Source organism: Oncorhynchus tshawytscha, linkage group LG24 (assembly GCF_018296145.1).
Source record: "Oncorhynchus tshawytscha isolate Ot180627B linkage group LG24, Otsh_v2.0, whole genome shotgun sequence".
Lineage (NCBI taxonomy): Eukaryota > Metazoa > Chordata > Actinopteri > Salmoniformes > Salmonidae > Oncorhynchus > Oncorhynchus tshawytscha.
Genome location: NC_056452.1, coordinates 7,087,356 through 7,105,393, shown reverse-complemented (window position 1 = coordinate 7,105,393; position 18,038 = coordinate 7,087,356). Strand labels below are relative to the sequence as shown.

At 42.9% G+C, this 18,038-nt stretch overlaps 1 protein-coding gene across 1 annotated transcript; it reads left to right on the top strand.

The window, feature by feature from the left end:
• Nucleotides 1–7,336: 7,336 nt before the first annotated feature.
• On the top strand, nt 7,337–8,858 carry ccr10 (chemokine (C-C motif) receptor 10). The gene has a single exon (XM_024386322.2). The coding sequence runs from the start codon at nt 7,391–7,393 to the stop codon at nt 8,675–8,677; it is 1,287 nt and encodes a 428-aa protein (XP_024242090.1). The 5' UTR covers nt 7,337–7,390; the 3' UTR covers nt 8,678–8,858.
• The last annotated feature ends 9,180 nt before the right edge of the window (nt 8,859–18,038 follow it).

The window sequence follows — 18,038 nt, the reverse complement described above, 5'->3', positions numbered from 1 at the left end:
ACCACACAACTGGGGCAAACATGTATGCAATGCTGGGGCGTACACTCACTCACATGCAAATAGTTGCACACGCAAACACACACACACACACACACAAAATCAAGAGTAAGAATTTGCTTAACAAGTCACATAATAAGTTGCATTGACTCACTCTGTGTGCAATAATAGTGTTTACATATTTTTCAGGACTACCTCATCTTTGTACCCCACACATACAGTACAATTACCTGTAAGGTCCCCCTCAGGCGAGCAGTGAATTTCAAACACAGATTTAACCACAAAGAGCAGGGAGGTTTTCCAATGCCTCGCAAAGTGGGACACCTATTGGTAGATGGGTAAAAAGGAGACATTGAATATCCCTTTGATCATGATGAAGTTATTAGTTACGCTTTAGATGGTGCATCAATACACCCAGTCATTACAATGATACAGGCGTCCTTCCTAACTCAGTTGCCGGAAAAGAAGGGCGCTGTTCAGGGATTTCACAACTAGGCCAATGGTGACTTTAAAACAGCTACAGAGTTGAATGGCTGTGATAGGAGAAAACTGAGGATGGATCAACAACATTGTAGTTACTCCACAATTACTAACCTAATTTACAGAGTGAAAAGAAGGAAGTCTGTACAGAATAAAAATATTCCAAACATGCATTCTGTTTGCAACAAGGCACTAGAGTAATACTGCAAAAGATTTGGGCAAGCAATTTACTTTTTGTCCTCAATACAAAGTGTATGTTTGGGCCAAATCCAATACAATACATTACTGACTATTTTCTCTATATTTTCATGCTATGCCTATACTGGTAATCATGGGAGGAAACTTTGGTTTTAGAAGTGTGGGGGACATTTATATATACAGTATATATATTATATTTTTGAAATCCAGTCAAATTAACACTCCAAACAGCCTACCCGGCCACTCGGAGGTGTCCGCATGGTCCTAAAGCACACCGCTGCCTCGTTTTGTATCACATTCCAATGATAAAACTGGGGGGAGACAAAAATCCATGTCCCCGTCCCCAGTGAAAGTTGCTCCCCTGCTGGTAATCGTTAAGGACTGGGGAGTTTTTCAGGATTAACAATTAGGAATGGAGCTAAGCACAGGCAAAATCCTAGAAGAAAACCTGGTCAGTCTGCTTTCCACTAGACACTGGGAGATTAATTCACCTTTCAGCAGGACAATAACATAAAACATAAGGGCAAATCTACACTGGAGTTGCTTAGCAAGACAGTGAATGTTCCTGAGTGGCCGAGTTACAGTTTTGACGCAAATCTATGGCAAGCCTTGAAAATGATTGTCTAATAATGATTAGCAACCAATTCGACAGAGGTTGAAGAATTTTGAAATGAATAATGGACAAATATTGTACAATCCGGGTGTGAAAAACTCTTAGAGACCCAGAAAGACTCAGGGCTTTAATCACTGCCAAAGATGATTCTACCATGTATTTACTCAGTGGTGTGAATAGTTATGTAAATTAGATATTTTTTGTATTTCATTGTCAATAAATTTGCAAACATTTAAAAAAAAAACATGTTTTCACTTTGTCATTATGGGGTACTGTGTGTAGAATGAGTCAAGGGGTTTGAATACTTTCTGAAGGCACTGTAAGTTACTGTGAATATTCACAGTAACTTACTTTCCACACTATAACAAGTAATTGCCTAAGGCATTAAAGAAATTGAGTAGTGGCTACTCAGACATCTCCAATGGGCAGTTGAACTCAAATCATAAAAGTGGTACTAACTCATATCAATAAGATTTCTTATCACTTAATATTTTTGAGTACTGTTAACAAATATTAAGTTATTGAGTAAATATAACTTTGTGGTGTGCTAATCTAAAGGTATTGAGTTTTTACAGTTTATGATAATTATATATTTTAAAGTCAATATAACTATTATTAAATAAGCTGTTCTTACTTACTTCTTACTTGTTTTAAGTATTTACTTAAAATAATAAAGTAGTAGTCAGACACATTGATATTTGAGTAAAAAACACTTTATTTATCTGTATTGTGCTGATAATTATTACATTTGTGCAAGTTATAAATTCCTAATAGTGCCACCTGGCTCTGTTTTTAGAGGATTGTGTGTAATTCAACATTTTCAGATTTGTATTATACTTTTGCACAATGTTGTATGCTAGTTTGAAGAGAGAAAAGTATGTTTCTAAAATAGTACTAAGCAGTTTGATGTGTTATGAGGTGCAATTGATCATGATGAACGGATATCAAAATAATGATCAACAAGGTCATGTGCACCACTCTGAATGACAGAGGCTAATGCAGCATCATGTAATAATTACTGCTCTACCTCCAGTTACTGCAAGAGAATGAGCACTGTGCTCAACAATGCCTGCTAAGGTGGGCTAAAATGACAAATTGTTTAATACATTAAACAATGTTAAACATTAATACACAACCAAGCAGAACCAAGCAGAACGACTTAGTAGTTACACCTGAAAAACGTGGAAGGAAGGTAAATACTTTAAGCAGACATTTAACATTTTTTGTTCGAAGCTAACATATGGACTTTTTTAAGCTAGTCATACCAAAGATGATTTGCAATTTGATTATGAATTTTAAGACCCCTTAAGTTATCATTTATCTTTTTTTTTCTTAAAAATGTTTTTTTATTGGATGAAACATAGAATTTGCCATTACTGCTATTAGCCAATAGAAACACATTAAATAACAGATTCACTACATGGACAACAGATAGACCCACAAAGAATCAAAGGAAGTTTGTTCTGAAGTGTCTGTCCTATAGCTTAGCGATATTAGACAGGAAACTTTTTTTTATTTTATTCTACATGTATTTATTCCCTTATTTTAGGCACTAGACTATCTCCATATATACATCCATTAAATGTTTAACTGGTACCGGGGACCTAAGACGAGTCTTGTGAGGCTTATTGGCATCCTAGAGCAAAACGGAGAACATTGTGTTCGTGAGTCTCATCTTTCAGTAGGGTGGTCATGATAGTTTGTAGGCCAAACCGTTCGGACGCTACATACGTTTATGTGAGAAGATGTCTCATGGTCTGACAAACACTACTTTATCTCTGCCACCTTTCACCGCAGATGAGGAAGGGCGAATGTTGGCGCATGAGGTGGATTGAGACGCAGCCCTTGCAAAAAAACAGATATCTCTAGCTTATTAAACAGACAAATTATTATGTTAACTAGATTTCCGCGAGGCGCAGAAATTGTAGGCCAAAGGACCTTAACTTGCAAGATGTCAGGAGAACAGCACTCTGGCACTCAGGAGCAGGTTGTGGCAGTCAACATTGAAAGACATTGTTTAGGAACCCCTCTCGAAAAGGAGGGCCTGGAATGTTAAGGGTGTATAGCAAGTGGCTTCATTGTGTCTACTTCCTGCATAGGAGAACTCATAAGGGTGTGACGACTGATGTGGTATGTTGCTCTACATTGAGGTAGTTAACATCGTTCATAGTGTATTGGGGTGGAATAAATTCTAGGTTTCAGTGCGACTAATGGGTAAGTTTGACCATCTCCCCATCAAGAGTTTAAGAATGCAGGTGCAATACTCCTGAGACCCTAAATAAATAGTAAATTCATAGCAGTAAAGTTTCCAAAACAGAGCACTTTCAGTACAAACCCAAAAGTGTGATGATGATGCAAAACACATCACAAATTTAGATTTTGAATGAAAGTGCTCTATCTTGAAACCTTACGGCTGACATGCACCATGTTTTGGGACTATAACAACATTGCACTGATTAACAAAATACTCAACAATGCTTTTGAAAAAAATATCCCTTTAAGTCATTCAGAGACATTGACATTTGGAGTAAACAATACATGTAGGTAAGATTGGCATTCAAAACAGCTTGTAGACCAAATGAAGGTCGTTCTTTGGTTCCCATCAACTAGACAACCACAGAGTACAGAAAAAACAAGGGAGGTAGAGAAAACAAATCAGTGGGGCCAGAGCCTAACGAGAAACCACATCTCACACTTCGGTGAACTTGAAAAACATTTCCCATTTGCAAAAAAAAATAAAAGAGACAGAAACACAACACTTTGGTGTCTAACCCTATCAGCAAATGGCAAGCTGCAGTAGTGAAACATTAGCTTGCTGTTCTATGCCGCCGCAGTAAAGTAGCGGGCATGGTAATTATGTATTTCAGTGCAGTGGTGAATTTGATGCACAGCTCCCGTGGGAAATTTGGAGGTACACAAATCATCTTCTATCCATTTTATAGGGCAAAAACATCAGATAACATTTTCTGCTGTTGACATTTGAATAAGCTGTCAAAAAAAACTTTTTCAACTTTAAATAAAACAAGCTTTGAAACCCTGTTGTTGATTTGTGGTTAAAACAGGGTTAAAATGTGACAAAAACAGTACAAACTGATTAACTAAGTTCTGCGTGTTTTATTCAACAGGGAACTGACCATTGGGGACAGATCAAAGGTATAAAATGAAAGTTCAGATAAAGGTAATTAAGGTAAAGCGTAAATCAAGACAGTTTATTTGTGGGTTTTATACCTTACTAAGAAAAGGGCTGCAAACCAGGCAAATATTTAGTCAATCTGGCCCGATGTTGACCCAACCAATTTCTGCCCATAGAGTTGCATACTGTATATTCTATCACTTGCACAGTTCAGTGTAAGATTTGCCCTTAGGGTGCTCCCTTAGGGGAACACTGTTCATAGGGGTCAGGCAGATTAGTGAAAGGTTGTGAACTGTCATGATCACAGCTACCAGGTAACACCCATGTCCTAAACCTCCCATGCACTCTAAACCCTCAGCCACAGTGCACCAAGTTAAACCAGTATGACCTAAACATGACCTTGAATACTATACAACAAACAATAAAAACACATGTTGTTGTGAGCCACTTACCTTATACATGCATTATAACACATATTTCTACAGGCACTTATAAGGAACCAATTAGCTTTAATGAATGTTTACAGAATTTTTCATCATGCTTATCTTTGACATTTCTGCTGGATATAAAAATGATAAACATGATAGAGTTTCTGAATTGAGTTCACAATAGTACTATTTTGTGAAATGATGTCTAAAATAGATAGTAAAATCATAAAGATGAATCTCCGTATTACATTATGTGACTGTATGAAATGTTTTTACATAGGTTGCTACTGTAGGAAATAACCTTTGCCAAGCAACTTTTGACCCCCAAAAACAAATTTGAACGACAAACATCCTTTTTGTTGACACTGTGGTGCATGTCTTCAGTGTCATGAAAAGTTTGAGGGGCATGGGGTCAGCAACATCTTCTTTGATAGGCTATAGACAAACATATGGTAAAGGTGTGTGTCCTAGAGATTGACATCTCCCAAACAAGTCACTGCTACAGAGGAGGGCTTCAGGACATGTCTGTCACTGTTGACAGCAGAAGTAAGTTTTGAAATGAATGGACACTAAGAAATGGGTATTACATTGTTCAAATATAGTTGATTATCTTTGTGGGTAATGAAATCTTTAAATACATGTATCGTTCTGCAGAAATGAGTAAGTATATTAGGAAAAAGTTACGTGATGTAATAAGATAAATGTGCCAAGTGTTCCGTGGGATATGTGACAAAATAATATCACATTACTCTTACTTTGAAAAGCACTTATTATTAGTATTATCATTAATATCGTAAATATACTTGTTGATGATCCTTGCTGCTATTCGAGTGCAATGCAAAAGTAGTGATGATTATGGTCACACCTTCACAACTATGAAAGAAGGTAGTGTGGTTGATTCTCCAGTGCGCTTCATTTTCTGACTAATCCATAGACTTTTCAGAGGGTTTATTGTTTTAGTACCAAATTCACTCAGCTGCCAACGTAATAGCTATGAATTGTTCAAGTTAGAATGAATTTGATTTGATTTGATAATTGAATTAGTTAAATTCTTCTTTTTAAGTCTGACTTTTCACAACAATTTTAAACTGTACTATCTAAATTGATATTATAACAGTTAGTAGAGTAGTATAACGTTGCATCTGTTGCAAAATTGGTGGACATAATATCGACACATTGCGTAATACATAGGCTAAATTGAAGTAGGCTATTTCTTAATTGAAGTTCAATCATGCACACTTGGGGGAGATTCTGAAAAATCTTCCACTTAAATCGAGTTTTCCCTTAGCCATGCATTGACGTGAATGTGGGACTCCCGTACATGAGAGTTTCACCAAAGAGGAAGTTAGGATTCGCCCCTTAGGCCCTTGACTCAGAGTTTATTTGACAGCAGTGAACATCTAGCATAATGTTCAAGGGTGTAATAATACATCTTCTTCATCTGTTTAATAGCACACTTTGTAAGCATCCTAATTTTAAGTTTAAAAAAGTAAAGTATCTATCAGGTGGAGCAAATGCATGTTTATTGATTTAATGTTAGGATATAGATAATCTTATCCTCTTGATTCCATCTCAATGTCTCATAAATAATTCACAAACAAAACAATTCTACAACAACAAACCAGCCCTTAGTTTTTCAACAAAAAAGTTGATTATTTTTAATTCATAATTTGCTCTCTCAGTTTCCTCTTACCTTTCTTTGAAGTCGACTATACCTGTTTCCACCTGAAGCTAAAGTCACGAATGCAATAAATAAGAAATATTATCTACAACTAAAACACAGCTAATTTCAGTTATCAGGTACATGTGTCAGAGGTGTCATGGAACATGGTGGTGGCAGAAAGCTAATTTAAAGGCTTGTATCACGCGACAGTGACTGATTTCTATACATTTAGTCAACCCACGGTTTCCCTTTCACCAACGAACTGCAGCTGGTGGCACGCAACCTATTCTCTTATGACTGAAATATAAGGCTGCTTACTCAAACCACACAAAATTATCAGGGTGTTCGTGACAATGTTTCAGCTCTAGGTTATTGAAATAGGAATATTTACACTATATTTGTGGGGCTGTGTACACAATACAGTGTCCCTATGGCGTTGTGTCGCTGCAGCCTATGGACAAGTGTGTGAGTATGGTAACTTACCTAAGTTGTCAACGGTATGGATAGAAAACAGCACTCAACCCTTTGGGACAAATTTGTATTGGTATATGTGCATAATGACTCATTTGTTTATTTGCTTCATTTGATTATGCAAACACACATTTGTAAGATGTAGAATAAATATGTACTCGAAAGGACTTGTAGTTGGAATAAGTTGTCTCATCTTTAAATGGGTTACACAGCATAAACCATTTGAAGATGAATCCTAACTTTTTTTTTTAAATGTGTGGAAGTTAGACCTGAATACCAAGGTGTAAATCCTATCTCTCACAAGCCTCAACTTGGCATTATCTTACAAATATCAATAGCCTACGAAGCTTGTGGATAGGCTAACTCTCTGTGCTGCTGTGACTGATTTGTCATTATGTTACCCAGATATGGATCTCACAAGCTTTTTTGGCATGGATTACGATCACAGCCTGGTGACAGGGGACTACTTTGACTACAACGACACTTCCACCAGAGGCTACGAGCTGATTGAGCGTTGCGAAGCCAGCGAGCAACAGCTGACCATCAAGGTCTTCCAGACCTGTGTCTTCCTCCTGGTTTTTCTCCTGGGCCTGCTCGGCAACTCCCTGGTCATCGCCACCTTTGTTCTCTACCGCCGCCTGCGTCTCCGCTCCATGACTGACATCTTCCTCTTCCAGCTGGCCCTAGCCGACCTCCTCCTACTCCTTACCCTGCCCATCCAGGCTGGGGACACCCTCCTGGGCCACTGGGCCTTCGGCAATGCCCTGTGCAAGGCAACGCATGCTAGCTACGCTGTCAACACCTACAGCGGGCTGCTGCTGTTGGCCTGCATTAGCGTAGACCGCTACATGGTGGTGGCTCGGACCCAGGAGGTGCTGAGGCTACGTAGCCGCATGCTGACGGGTGGCAAGCTGGCCTCGCTGGGCGTCTGGCTAACCGCCCTGCTCCTTAGCCTGCCCGAGATCCTCTTTTCCGGGGTAGAAAGAGAACAGGAGGGGGAGGCGCACTGCGGCATGAACGTGTGGGTGGAGGAGAGCTGGCGGGTTAAGACGGCCACCCGCTGCGCCCAGATTGCCGGCTTCTGCCTGCCCTTCCTTGTCATGGTAGCCTGCTACTCACTGATTGGCCGAGTGCTGTGTGAGGGGCGGGGGCGGGGGGGCTGGCGGCGCCAGCGGACCCTGAGGCTGATGATGGTGCTGGTGGCCGTCTTCCTGCTCTTCCAGCTGCCCTACACCGTGGTGCTCTCCCTCAAGGTGGCAGGGCCAGGGGCTGCCAAGCAGACTTGCGATCAGTGGGCTGCCACACTGCTGAGGGAGTATGTGACTTGCACCCTGGCATATACCCGCTGCTGTCTCAATCCCCTCCTCTATGCCTTGGTGGGTGTCCGCTTCAGGGGCGACGTTCTGAAGCTGCTCCACGGCGTTGGCTGCCTGTGCTGGGCCGTGTCTGGGCCTCACCTGGAGAGCTGTACCTCGGGGTCACCCTCCTCCCTGGGCTTAACCACGCTCTCCCCCCTGCCGCCCACCTCACCTCTGCTCCTACCCCCCGACACCCTGGCACACAGAGTCAAATATCAGCCTCCCACAGCAAGCCATCCCTCTGGCCCGACCAAGGTGTTTCTCTTCCCTAGTAGGCCTACCCTGCCCTCAGATGGCCTGCTTCAGTCCACTGTCTCCAAAACCAAACCGGTCTAAACCAATCTTTGTATAGCTTGTGCGATCCTTATCAGGACTCACTTTTATAATTCATGTTAAGATTTGCATTAATCGATAATTGATTCTATTCAATTGTATTTCACTATAGTGTCCACTTTTATAATATATCTTATGTGCATTAATTGTGTATTACTGTAATCAAGCAGTGCTTGTGGGACTGTGACTGTATGTTTCCACTTGTGACAGCTCTACCTGAATTTATGCTATAAAAAATAAAAAAATATGAATATGCTTCATGTGATATTTTGGCCCGAATTTCTATTTAATATTAATATATTAAATAGAAATATATAAATATAATATTTGCCTCACTTATCTTTGTAACAGAAACATATCTTTTTGAAAATAGTACATACACTAATACTAAAAATACTAAATATAGTATGCATGTATGTACTACAATTTTACAACATAAGGTTGTAAATTATTATTATTAATGCCAATTTAATATTCAATGGTTGATGGAACATGTCTGAAATAAGTATTATGTGAAGATATGTTCAAACAAGTGCAATATAGACAGATATGTAATGTATCTGTACGTCTGTCCTCATATATTATAGAATCATGTAGTTATGGTGTGTCTTTAAGGCCAACTGTTTAAACAAAATGTGTAGCATGGCATTGTTGAATACTGGTTTCTGATTGGCTTCAAGGGCATTCTATTTCGCTATAACACAGCACGGTAGAATTCAATGGCTATAGTTGATTCTTACATGTTGAGCTGCTTTTGAAAGCAAAATTAGAGTTGAAAACATTATTGGCATTGTTGAATTCAATTTTCATAACAGCAATCTAGGACTGATTGGTTTTGTTTGATGAACCAGCAAGTCTGTTTGTTTAGTTAACAAGGCAACTACTGTAAAAGTGCTAGCTGCTTCATTACACAACACCGTTCAGGTCTTTGCGTGTCAAAAAATATACACGTCAAATAACATTATTTGACCCGTAAAATAACACTATTTGACACGTTAAATAAGTTTTTAATTTGACACGTCAAATAACACAGTTTAATTGTAGAATGTTGTGTTGGACCGCAACTTCTGAGGTAGCTAGCTAGCACCAATAAAACCTGCCTGTCATCATCTAAAATAACCCTAATTTATAAAACAGTTCTTATTTGCTTAATGTTCGACCCCATCGATGTGAAGCTAGCCACAATAAGGATTAGCCACAATAAGGATTAGCCACAATAGTGTACTTTGCCTTCAAAATAAAAGTATATCATTGACAGCGATGCAAATGAATACAAATAGTAGTATTATGCCATAATTGAATAGATCATGCTAAACGAGGATGGAATGTTATATAAAATCAACAAAAGACAATACTTTGTTAATTCGACAAAAATCTGTTGAAATCACACTATATTTATTAGACTTTAGAATTGCATTGGAGGCCTGCTACGCTTTATCTGCCAGGTCAGGTCGCAGTTGCAAATGAGAACTTGTTCTCAACTAGCCTACCTGGTTAAATAAAGGTGAAATAAAAAATAAAATAAATACATGTTTATTTCACTGTACAGCCTTACCTATGGATTGTGGATCAATGACATGGGTTATTAGACTACTCAGTGACACCCAGAGAACATTAGCGTCGTAACTCTTATTGTGGGACTCTGAAACAACTGTGAATTGAGCCAAATGTATTGTCATGTGTATTGAACACTATTCCAGAGGAAAAACAATACAACCTGGATGTTTTGGAATCTGATAACTCTGAGAAGGACATTGTGAAAAAAATATCTTGGGTATTGACTAGACTGATACTCCATGTCATTGAGCCCAAATCCTTAGGTAAAGCATGTACAGTGCAATATGAATGTCAATGCACACAATAGGCTGACTGGGAAGGTGATTTCACACAGTCACAGTCCGGCGATGAGCTACAACGCTAATGTTTGCGTAAACTCTTCACAGTTGTGTTTTGTGGGTTTCACCTAGTAGACTGATACCCCATTTCATTGCTTCACATTATCTAGTCAAAATATGGCATGATTCCACCAATTGTAACCTTCTGCATTACTTTCAAAGAGGTGCTTTTATTTGGAAGGCAAAACGCAAATTCAAAAAAATATTGTGCCTAATCTTTATTGTGGCTAGCTTCACAACACATAACCTGGTCTGGTCTAGCCTCATGAAGGTAGCTGACTGCTTATAACGTTAGCTTTGGGTAACACGTTTTAGTAGCTGGCTAGCTATTTAATTTCATTAATTGAAGTTCAATTTCAATAGGCGAACAACATGTGGCTACCTAGCTAATACTCACTGACAAGGATTCCTAAAACACTGCTAAGAATTATGAACATGACTGCAGCTTCTACAGGTCATTGTTTTCAGGCTGGTTGTATTGGTGCTAGCTAGCTACCCCAGATGTTTCGGTCCAACACAACATTCTACAATTAAACTGTGTTATTTGACATGTCAAATTAAAAGCTTATTTGACAAAGTATTAGTATGGAAGTCCAAGAGTTTCAAATCGTTTTACCCGGAACAAGTCTTAACACTTGCAATTATTTTTCACTTGCTTGTTTCAAGTGTCACTTGATTTTGTACACATGATTTATTAACCTGTCCAGTGTGTGTTGACAGGTGATTTGTTATGGGCATTTTTACACGCGTTCATTACACCTGTTCAGCCTATTGGGCAAGGACTGGCGTTTTTGTAGTTGTTTTTTGATAATTTGCCAAAAACAACTTATTTGGTAGCTAACGTCACATTTTGAGATTTTTTCAAGCATTTATGTATTGAAAAAAAGCCCACAAAGGCTTCATAATTCAGAAAGGTATTTTTTTCTTTTCAATTAGCTATCCATAATTTTCCTTTGAAGTATCAAGCTAAGTATCAAGTATATACAGTGCCTTGCGAAAGTATTCGGCCCCCTTGAACTTTGCGACCTTTTGCCACATTTCAGGCTTCAAACATAAAGATATAAAACTGTATTTTTTTGTGAAGAATCAACAACAAGTGGGACACAATCATGAAGTGGAACGACATTTATTGGATATTTCAAACTTTTTTAACAAATCAAAAACTGAAAAATTGGGCGTGCAAAATTATTCAGCCCCTTTACTTTCAGTGCAGCAAACTCTCTCCAGAAGTTCAGTGAGGATCTTTGAATGATCCAATGTTGACCTAAATGACTAATGATGATAAATACAATCCACCTGTGTGTAATCAAGTCTCCGTATAAATGCACCTGCACTGTGATAGTCTCAGAGGTCCGTTAAAAGCGCAGAGAGCATCATGAAGAACAAGGAACACACCAGGCAGGTCCGAGATACTGTTGTGAAGAAGTTTAAAGCCGTATTTGGATACAAAAAGATTTCCCAAGCTTTAAACATCCCAAGGAGCACTGTGCAAGCGATAATATTGAAATGGAAGGAGTATCAGACCACTGTAAATCTACCAAGACCTGGCCGTCCCTCTAAACTTTCAGCTCATACAAGGAGAAGACTGATCAGAGATGCAGCCAATAGGCCCATGATCACTCTGGATGAACTGCAGAGATCTACAGCTGAGGTGGGAGACTCTGTCCATAGGACAACAATCAGTCGTATATTGCACAAATCTGGCCTTTATGGAAGAGTGGCAAGAAGAAAGCCATTTCTTAAAGATATCCATAAAAAGTGTCGTTTAAAGTTTGCCACAAGCCACCTGGGAGACACACCAAACATGTGGAAGAAGGTGCTCTGGTCAGATGAAACCAAAATTGAACTTTTTGGCAACAATGCGAAACGTTATGTTTGGCGTAAAAGCGACACAGCTCATCACCCTGAACACACCATCCCCACTGTCAAACATGGTGGTGGCAGCATCATGGTTTGGGCCTGCTTTTCTTCAGCAGGGACAGGGAAGATGGTTAAAATTGATGGGAAGATGGATGGAGCCAAATACAGGACCATTCTGGAAGAAAACCTGATGGAGTCTGCAAAAGACCTGAGACTGAGACGGAGATTTGTCTTCCAACAAGACAATGATCCAAAACATAAAGCAAAATCTACAATGGAATGGTTCAAAAATAAACATATCCAGGTGTTAGAATGGCCAAGTCAAAGTCCAGACCTGAATCCAATCGAGAATCTGTGGAAAGAACTGAAAACTGCTGTTCACAAATGCTCTCCATCCAACCTCACTGAGCTTGAGCTGTTTTGCAAGGAGGAATGGGAAACAATTTCAGTCTCTCGATGTGCAAAACTGATAGAGACATACCCCAAGCGACTTACAGCTGTAATCGCAGCAAAAGGTGGCGCTACAAAGTATTAACTTAAGGAGGCTGAATAATTTTGCACGCCCAATTTTTCCGTTTTTGATTTGTTAAAAAAGTTTGAAATATCCAATAAATGTCGTCCCACTTCATGATTGTGTCCCACTTGTTGTTGATTCTTCACAAAAAAATACAGTTTTATATCTTTATGTTTGAAGCCTTAAATGTGGCAAAAGGTCGCAAAGTTCAAGGGGGCCAAATACTTTCGCAAGGCACTGTATATATATATTTAAAAAATGACTCTTTCCATCCACCAAATCTAATTTTATTAGTCACACGTGCCGATTACAACAGGTAGACCTTACAGAGAAATGCTTACTTATGAGCCCCTAACCAACAATGCAGTTTAAAAAAAAATACAGATAAGAATAAGAGAAAAGTAACAAGAAATTAAAGAACAGCAGTAAAATAACAATAGCGAGACTATGTACAGGGGGGAACCAATACAGAGTCAATGTGCGGGGGCACCGGTTAGTTGAGGTAGTATGTACATGTAGGTAGAGTTATTAAAGTGACTATGCATAGATGAGAACAGAGAGTAGCAGTGGTGTAAAGAGGGGGCGAGGGGCACTGCAAATAGTCTGGGTAGCCATTTGACTAGATGTTCAGGAGTCTTATGGCTTGGGGGTAGAAGCTGTTTTGGACCTAGACTTGGCGCTCCGGTACCGCTTGCCGTGTGGTAGCAGAGAGAACAGTCTATGACTAGGGTGGTGGAGTCTTTGACAATTTTTAGGGCTTTCCTCTGACACCGCCTGGTATAGAGGTCCTAGATGGCAGGAAGCTTGGCCCCAGTGATGTACTGGGCTGTTCGCACTGCCCTCTGTAGTGCCTTGCGGTCAGAGGCCGAGCAGTTGCCATACCAGGCAGTGATGCAACCAGTCAGCATGCTCTCGATGGTGCAGCTGTAGAAACTTTTGAGGATCCATACCAAATCTTTTCAGTCTCATGAGGGGGAATAGGTTTTGTCGTGCCCTCTTCACGACTGTCTTGGTGTGCTTGGAACATGTTAGTTTGTTGGTGATGTGGACACCAAGGAGCTTGAAGCTCTCAACCTGCTCCACTGCAGCCCCGTCGATGAGAATGTGGGCGTCTTGAAAAAAAAAGTAGCTACTTTTCCAAAACACCATTTGTTTGATGAATAAATTAAAGCAATAGTAGTCACTATACTTACCAAACCACAAAGGCTGAATTAAAATGTTTTCTAAAGAGGAATTTATAAACTGTTACAGAGGCAGCGGGGGAAGGACCAGGGTGCACAACATTTGAGATAAATAAGCTTCTTGTGCGTATGGAAAATGTCTGGGATCTTTTATTTCAGCTCACGAAACATGAGACCAACACTTTACAAATCTGTCGTTCTGCCCCTGAACAGGCAGTTAACCCACTGTTCCCAGGCCGTCATTGAAAATAAGAATGTGTTCTTAACTGACTTGCCTGGTTAAATAAAGATAAAAAAATAAATAAAAAAATAAAAAAATGAGCCGCACAACGAACTTCCAATGGTGGCGAGAGGAGGGAGGCGGAGCAACTGCTCCCCAGCCGCGGCTCGAGCCCCGCTTCGCACCCCAGCCCGACCGACCCAGCCCTTAGAGCCAATCCTTATCCCAAACTTATGGATATTTTTTGCCAACTTTCCTTACCTACATTGTTATAACATGCCAGAGGCTGTTCACCTTGGAGACCTGCTACGGATATTGGTATGGCCCAGCTTGAGATTTACACTCTCTACCCTGGTATTTTCAAGGGCCAGGGAGAGCTAACCAGATGCGCCGAATCCGCAACGCTTTCCAGGGCTTGGGCCCCTCTCTTGGGGCTACCCCATTCCTGGGCGCCCTGCCGTTCACAACGAAAAGAGAACTCTCCCTGGGGCTCCCGCCAGCTTCTCCGGGTCGGTCGCAAAACCGCACTGGATGCCTCGCGGCGCCCGTCTCCGCCAGTCCGTGGACATTCTGAAAGTAGTTTGAGGTCTGTAGGTAACATAACCAATTATACAGTTATATTATAAATTATAAAGTTAGAAAAATGTATGTTCAGCCGTGTGAGATGAAAAATGACAAACTAAAGTGTCACGCCCTGGTCGAAGTATTTTGTGTTTATCTTTATTTATTTGGTCAGGCCAGGGTGTGGCATGGGTTTTTGTATGTGGTGTATATGTATTTAGATTCGTGTTACGTTTGTTCATTAAACATGGATCGCAATCTACACGCTGCATTTTGGCTCCTTCACACCTAGAAAACCGTTACAGAATCACCCACCACAACCGGACCAAGCAGCGTGTCAACAGGCAGGAGCCGCAGGAGAAGCAACAGAGGCAGCAGCAGCAGGAGCAGCAGCAACTACAGTGGGAGAGGCTGCACTACTTGGAGAAATGGACTTGGGAGGAGATTCTAGACGGGAAAGGACCCTGGGAACAGCCTGGAGATTATTGTCGCCCCAAAGCCGAGCTGGAGGCAGCAAAAGCAGAGAGGCGGCATTATGAGGAGCTAGCACGGCAGAGCAGATGGAAGCCCGAGAGTCAGCCCCAAAAATGTCTTGGGGGGTGGCTCACATGGAGTATGGCTATGCCAGGTAGGAGATCGGCGCAAACTCCCTGTGCCTACCGGGGGGCTAGAGAGACCGGGCAGGCACCGTGTTATGCAGTGGTGCGCACGGTGTCCCCAGTGCGGGTGCATAGCCCGGTGCGGTATATTCCAGCTCCTCGTATCGGCCGGGCTAGAGTGGGCATCGAGCCAGGTAAGGTTGGGCAGGTTCGGTGCTCAAGAGCTCCAGTGCGCCTGCACGGTCCGGTCTATCCAGTACCACCTCCACACCCCAGCCCTCCGGTAGCAGCTCCCCGCACCAGGCTTCCTGTGCGTGTCCTCGGTCCAGTACCACCAGTACCAGCACCACGCATCAGGCCTACAGTGCGCCTCGCCTCTCCTGCGCTGTCGGAGTCTCCCGCCTCTCCAGCGCTGTCGGAGCCTTTCTCCTCTCCTGTGCTGCCGGAGTCTCCCGCCTGTTCAGCGCAGCTAGAGCCTTCTTCCTCTACAGCGCTGCTGGAGTCTCCTGCCTGTTCAGCGCAGCCAGAGCTGCCAGCCTGCATGGAGCAGCCAGAGCTGTCGGTCTGCATGGAGCAGCCAGAGCTGTCAGTCTACATGGAGCAGCCAGAGCTGTCAGTCTGCATGAAGCAGCCAGAGCTGTCAGTCTGCATGAAGCAGCCAGAGCTGTCAGTCTGCATGGAGCAGCCAGAGCTGTCAGTCTGCATGAAGCAGCCAGAGGTGTCAGTCTGCATGGAGCAGCCAGAGATGTCAGTCTGCAAGGAGCTGCCAGTCTGCAAGGAGCTGCCAGTCTGAAAGGAGCTGCCAGTCTGCACGGAGCTGCCAGTCTGCAAGGAGCTGTCAGTCTGCAAGGAGCTACCAGTCTGCAAGGAGCTGCCAGTCTGCAAGGAACTGCCAGTCTGCAAGGAGCTGTCAGTCTGCAAGGAGCTGTCAGTCTGCAAGGAGCTGTCAGTCTATAAGGAGCTGCCAGTCTGCAAGGAGCTGCCAGTCTGCAAGGAGCTGCCAGTCTGCAAGGAACTGCCAGTCTGCAAGGAGCTGCCAGTCTGCACGGAGCCGCCAGAGCTGTCAGTCTGTAAGAAGCCACCAGAGCTGTCAGCCTACATGGAGCAGCCAGAGCCGCCAGTCAGCGTGGAGCAGCCAGAGCCGCCAGTCAGCATGGAGCAGCCAGATCTTTCAGTCTGCCAGGATCCGCCAGTCAGCCAGACTCTTCCAGATCTGCCAGTCAGCCAGACTCTTCCAGATCTGCCAGTCAGCCAGACTCTTCCAGATCTGCCAGTCAGCCAGACTCTTCCAGGTCCGCCAGTCAGCCAGACTCTTCCAGATCCGCCAGTCAGCCAGACTCTTCCAGATCTGCTAGTCCACCAGACTCTTCCAGATCCGCCAGTCAACCAGACTCTTCCAGATCCGCCAGTCAACCAGACTCTTCCAGATCCGCCAGTCAGCCAGACTCTTCCAGATCTGCCAGTCAGCCAGACTCTTCCAGATCTGCCAGTCAGCCAGACTCTTCCAGATCTGCCAGCTAGCCAGACTCTTCCAGATCTGCCAGTCAGCCAGACTCTTCCAGATCTGCCAGTCAGCCAGACTCTTCCAGATCTGCCAGTCAGCCAGACTCTTCCAGATCTGCCAGTCAGCCAGACTCTTCCAGATCTGCCAGTCAGCCAGACTCTTCCAGATCCGTCAGTCAGCCAGACTCTTCCAGATTCGCCAGTCAGCCAGACTCTTCCAGATCCGCCAGTCTGCCAGACTCTTCCAGATTTGCTAGTCCACCAGACTCTTCCAGATCTGCCAGTCAACCAGACTCTTCCAGATCCACCAGTCAACCAGACTCTTCCAGATCCGCCAGTCAGCCAGACTCTTCCAGATCTGCCAGTCAGCCAGACTCTTCCAGATCTGCCAGTCAGCCAGACTCTTCCAGATCTGCCAGTCAGCCAGACTCTTACAGATCTGCCAGTCAGCCAGACTCTTCTAGATCTGCCAGTCAGCCAGACTCTTCCAGATCTGCCAGTCAGCCAGACTCTTCCAGATCTGCCAGTCAGCCAGACTCTTCCAGATCTGCTAGTCAACCAGACTCTTCCAGATCTGCCAGTCAACCAGACTCTTCCAGATCTGCCAGTCAACCAGACTCTTCCAGATCTGCCAGTCAGCCAGACTCTTCACGATCTGCCAGTCAGCCAGACTCTTCCAGATCTGCCAGTCAGCCAGACTCTTCCAGATCTGCCAGTCAACCAGACTCTTCCAGATCTGCCAGTCAACCAGACTCTTCCAGATCCGCCAGTCAGCCGGGATCTGCCAGAACTGCCAGTCGGCCAGGATCTGCCAGTCGGTCAGGATCCGCCAGTCAGCCAGGATCCGCCAGTCAGCCAGGATCTGCCAGATCCGCCAGGATCTGCCAGTCAGCCAGGATCTGCCGAAACCACCAGCCAGCCAGGATCTGGTAGATCCATCAACCTGCCTGAGCTTCCTCTCACTCCCGAGCTTCCTCTCACTCCCAAGCTGCCTTAGTCCCGAGCTGCCCCTCAGTCCCGATCTGCTCCTC

Excerpts from the sequence above, each read along its gene's own strand:
- ccr10 (XM_024386322.2), top strand. The coding sequence starts at position 7,391 with ATGGATCTCACAAGCTTTTTTGGCATGGATTACGATCACAGCCTGGTG.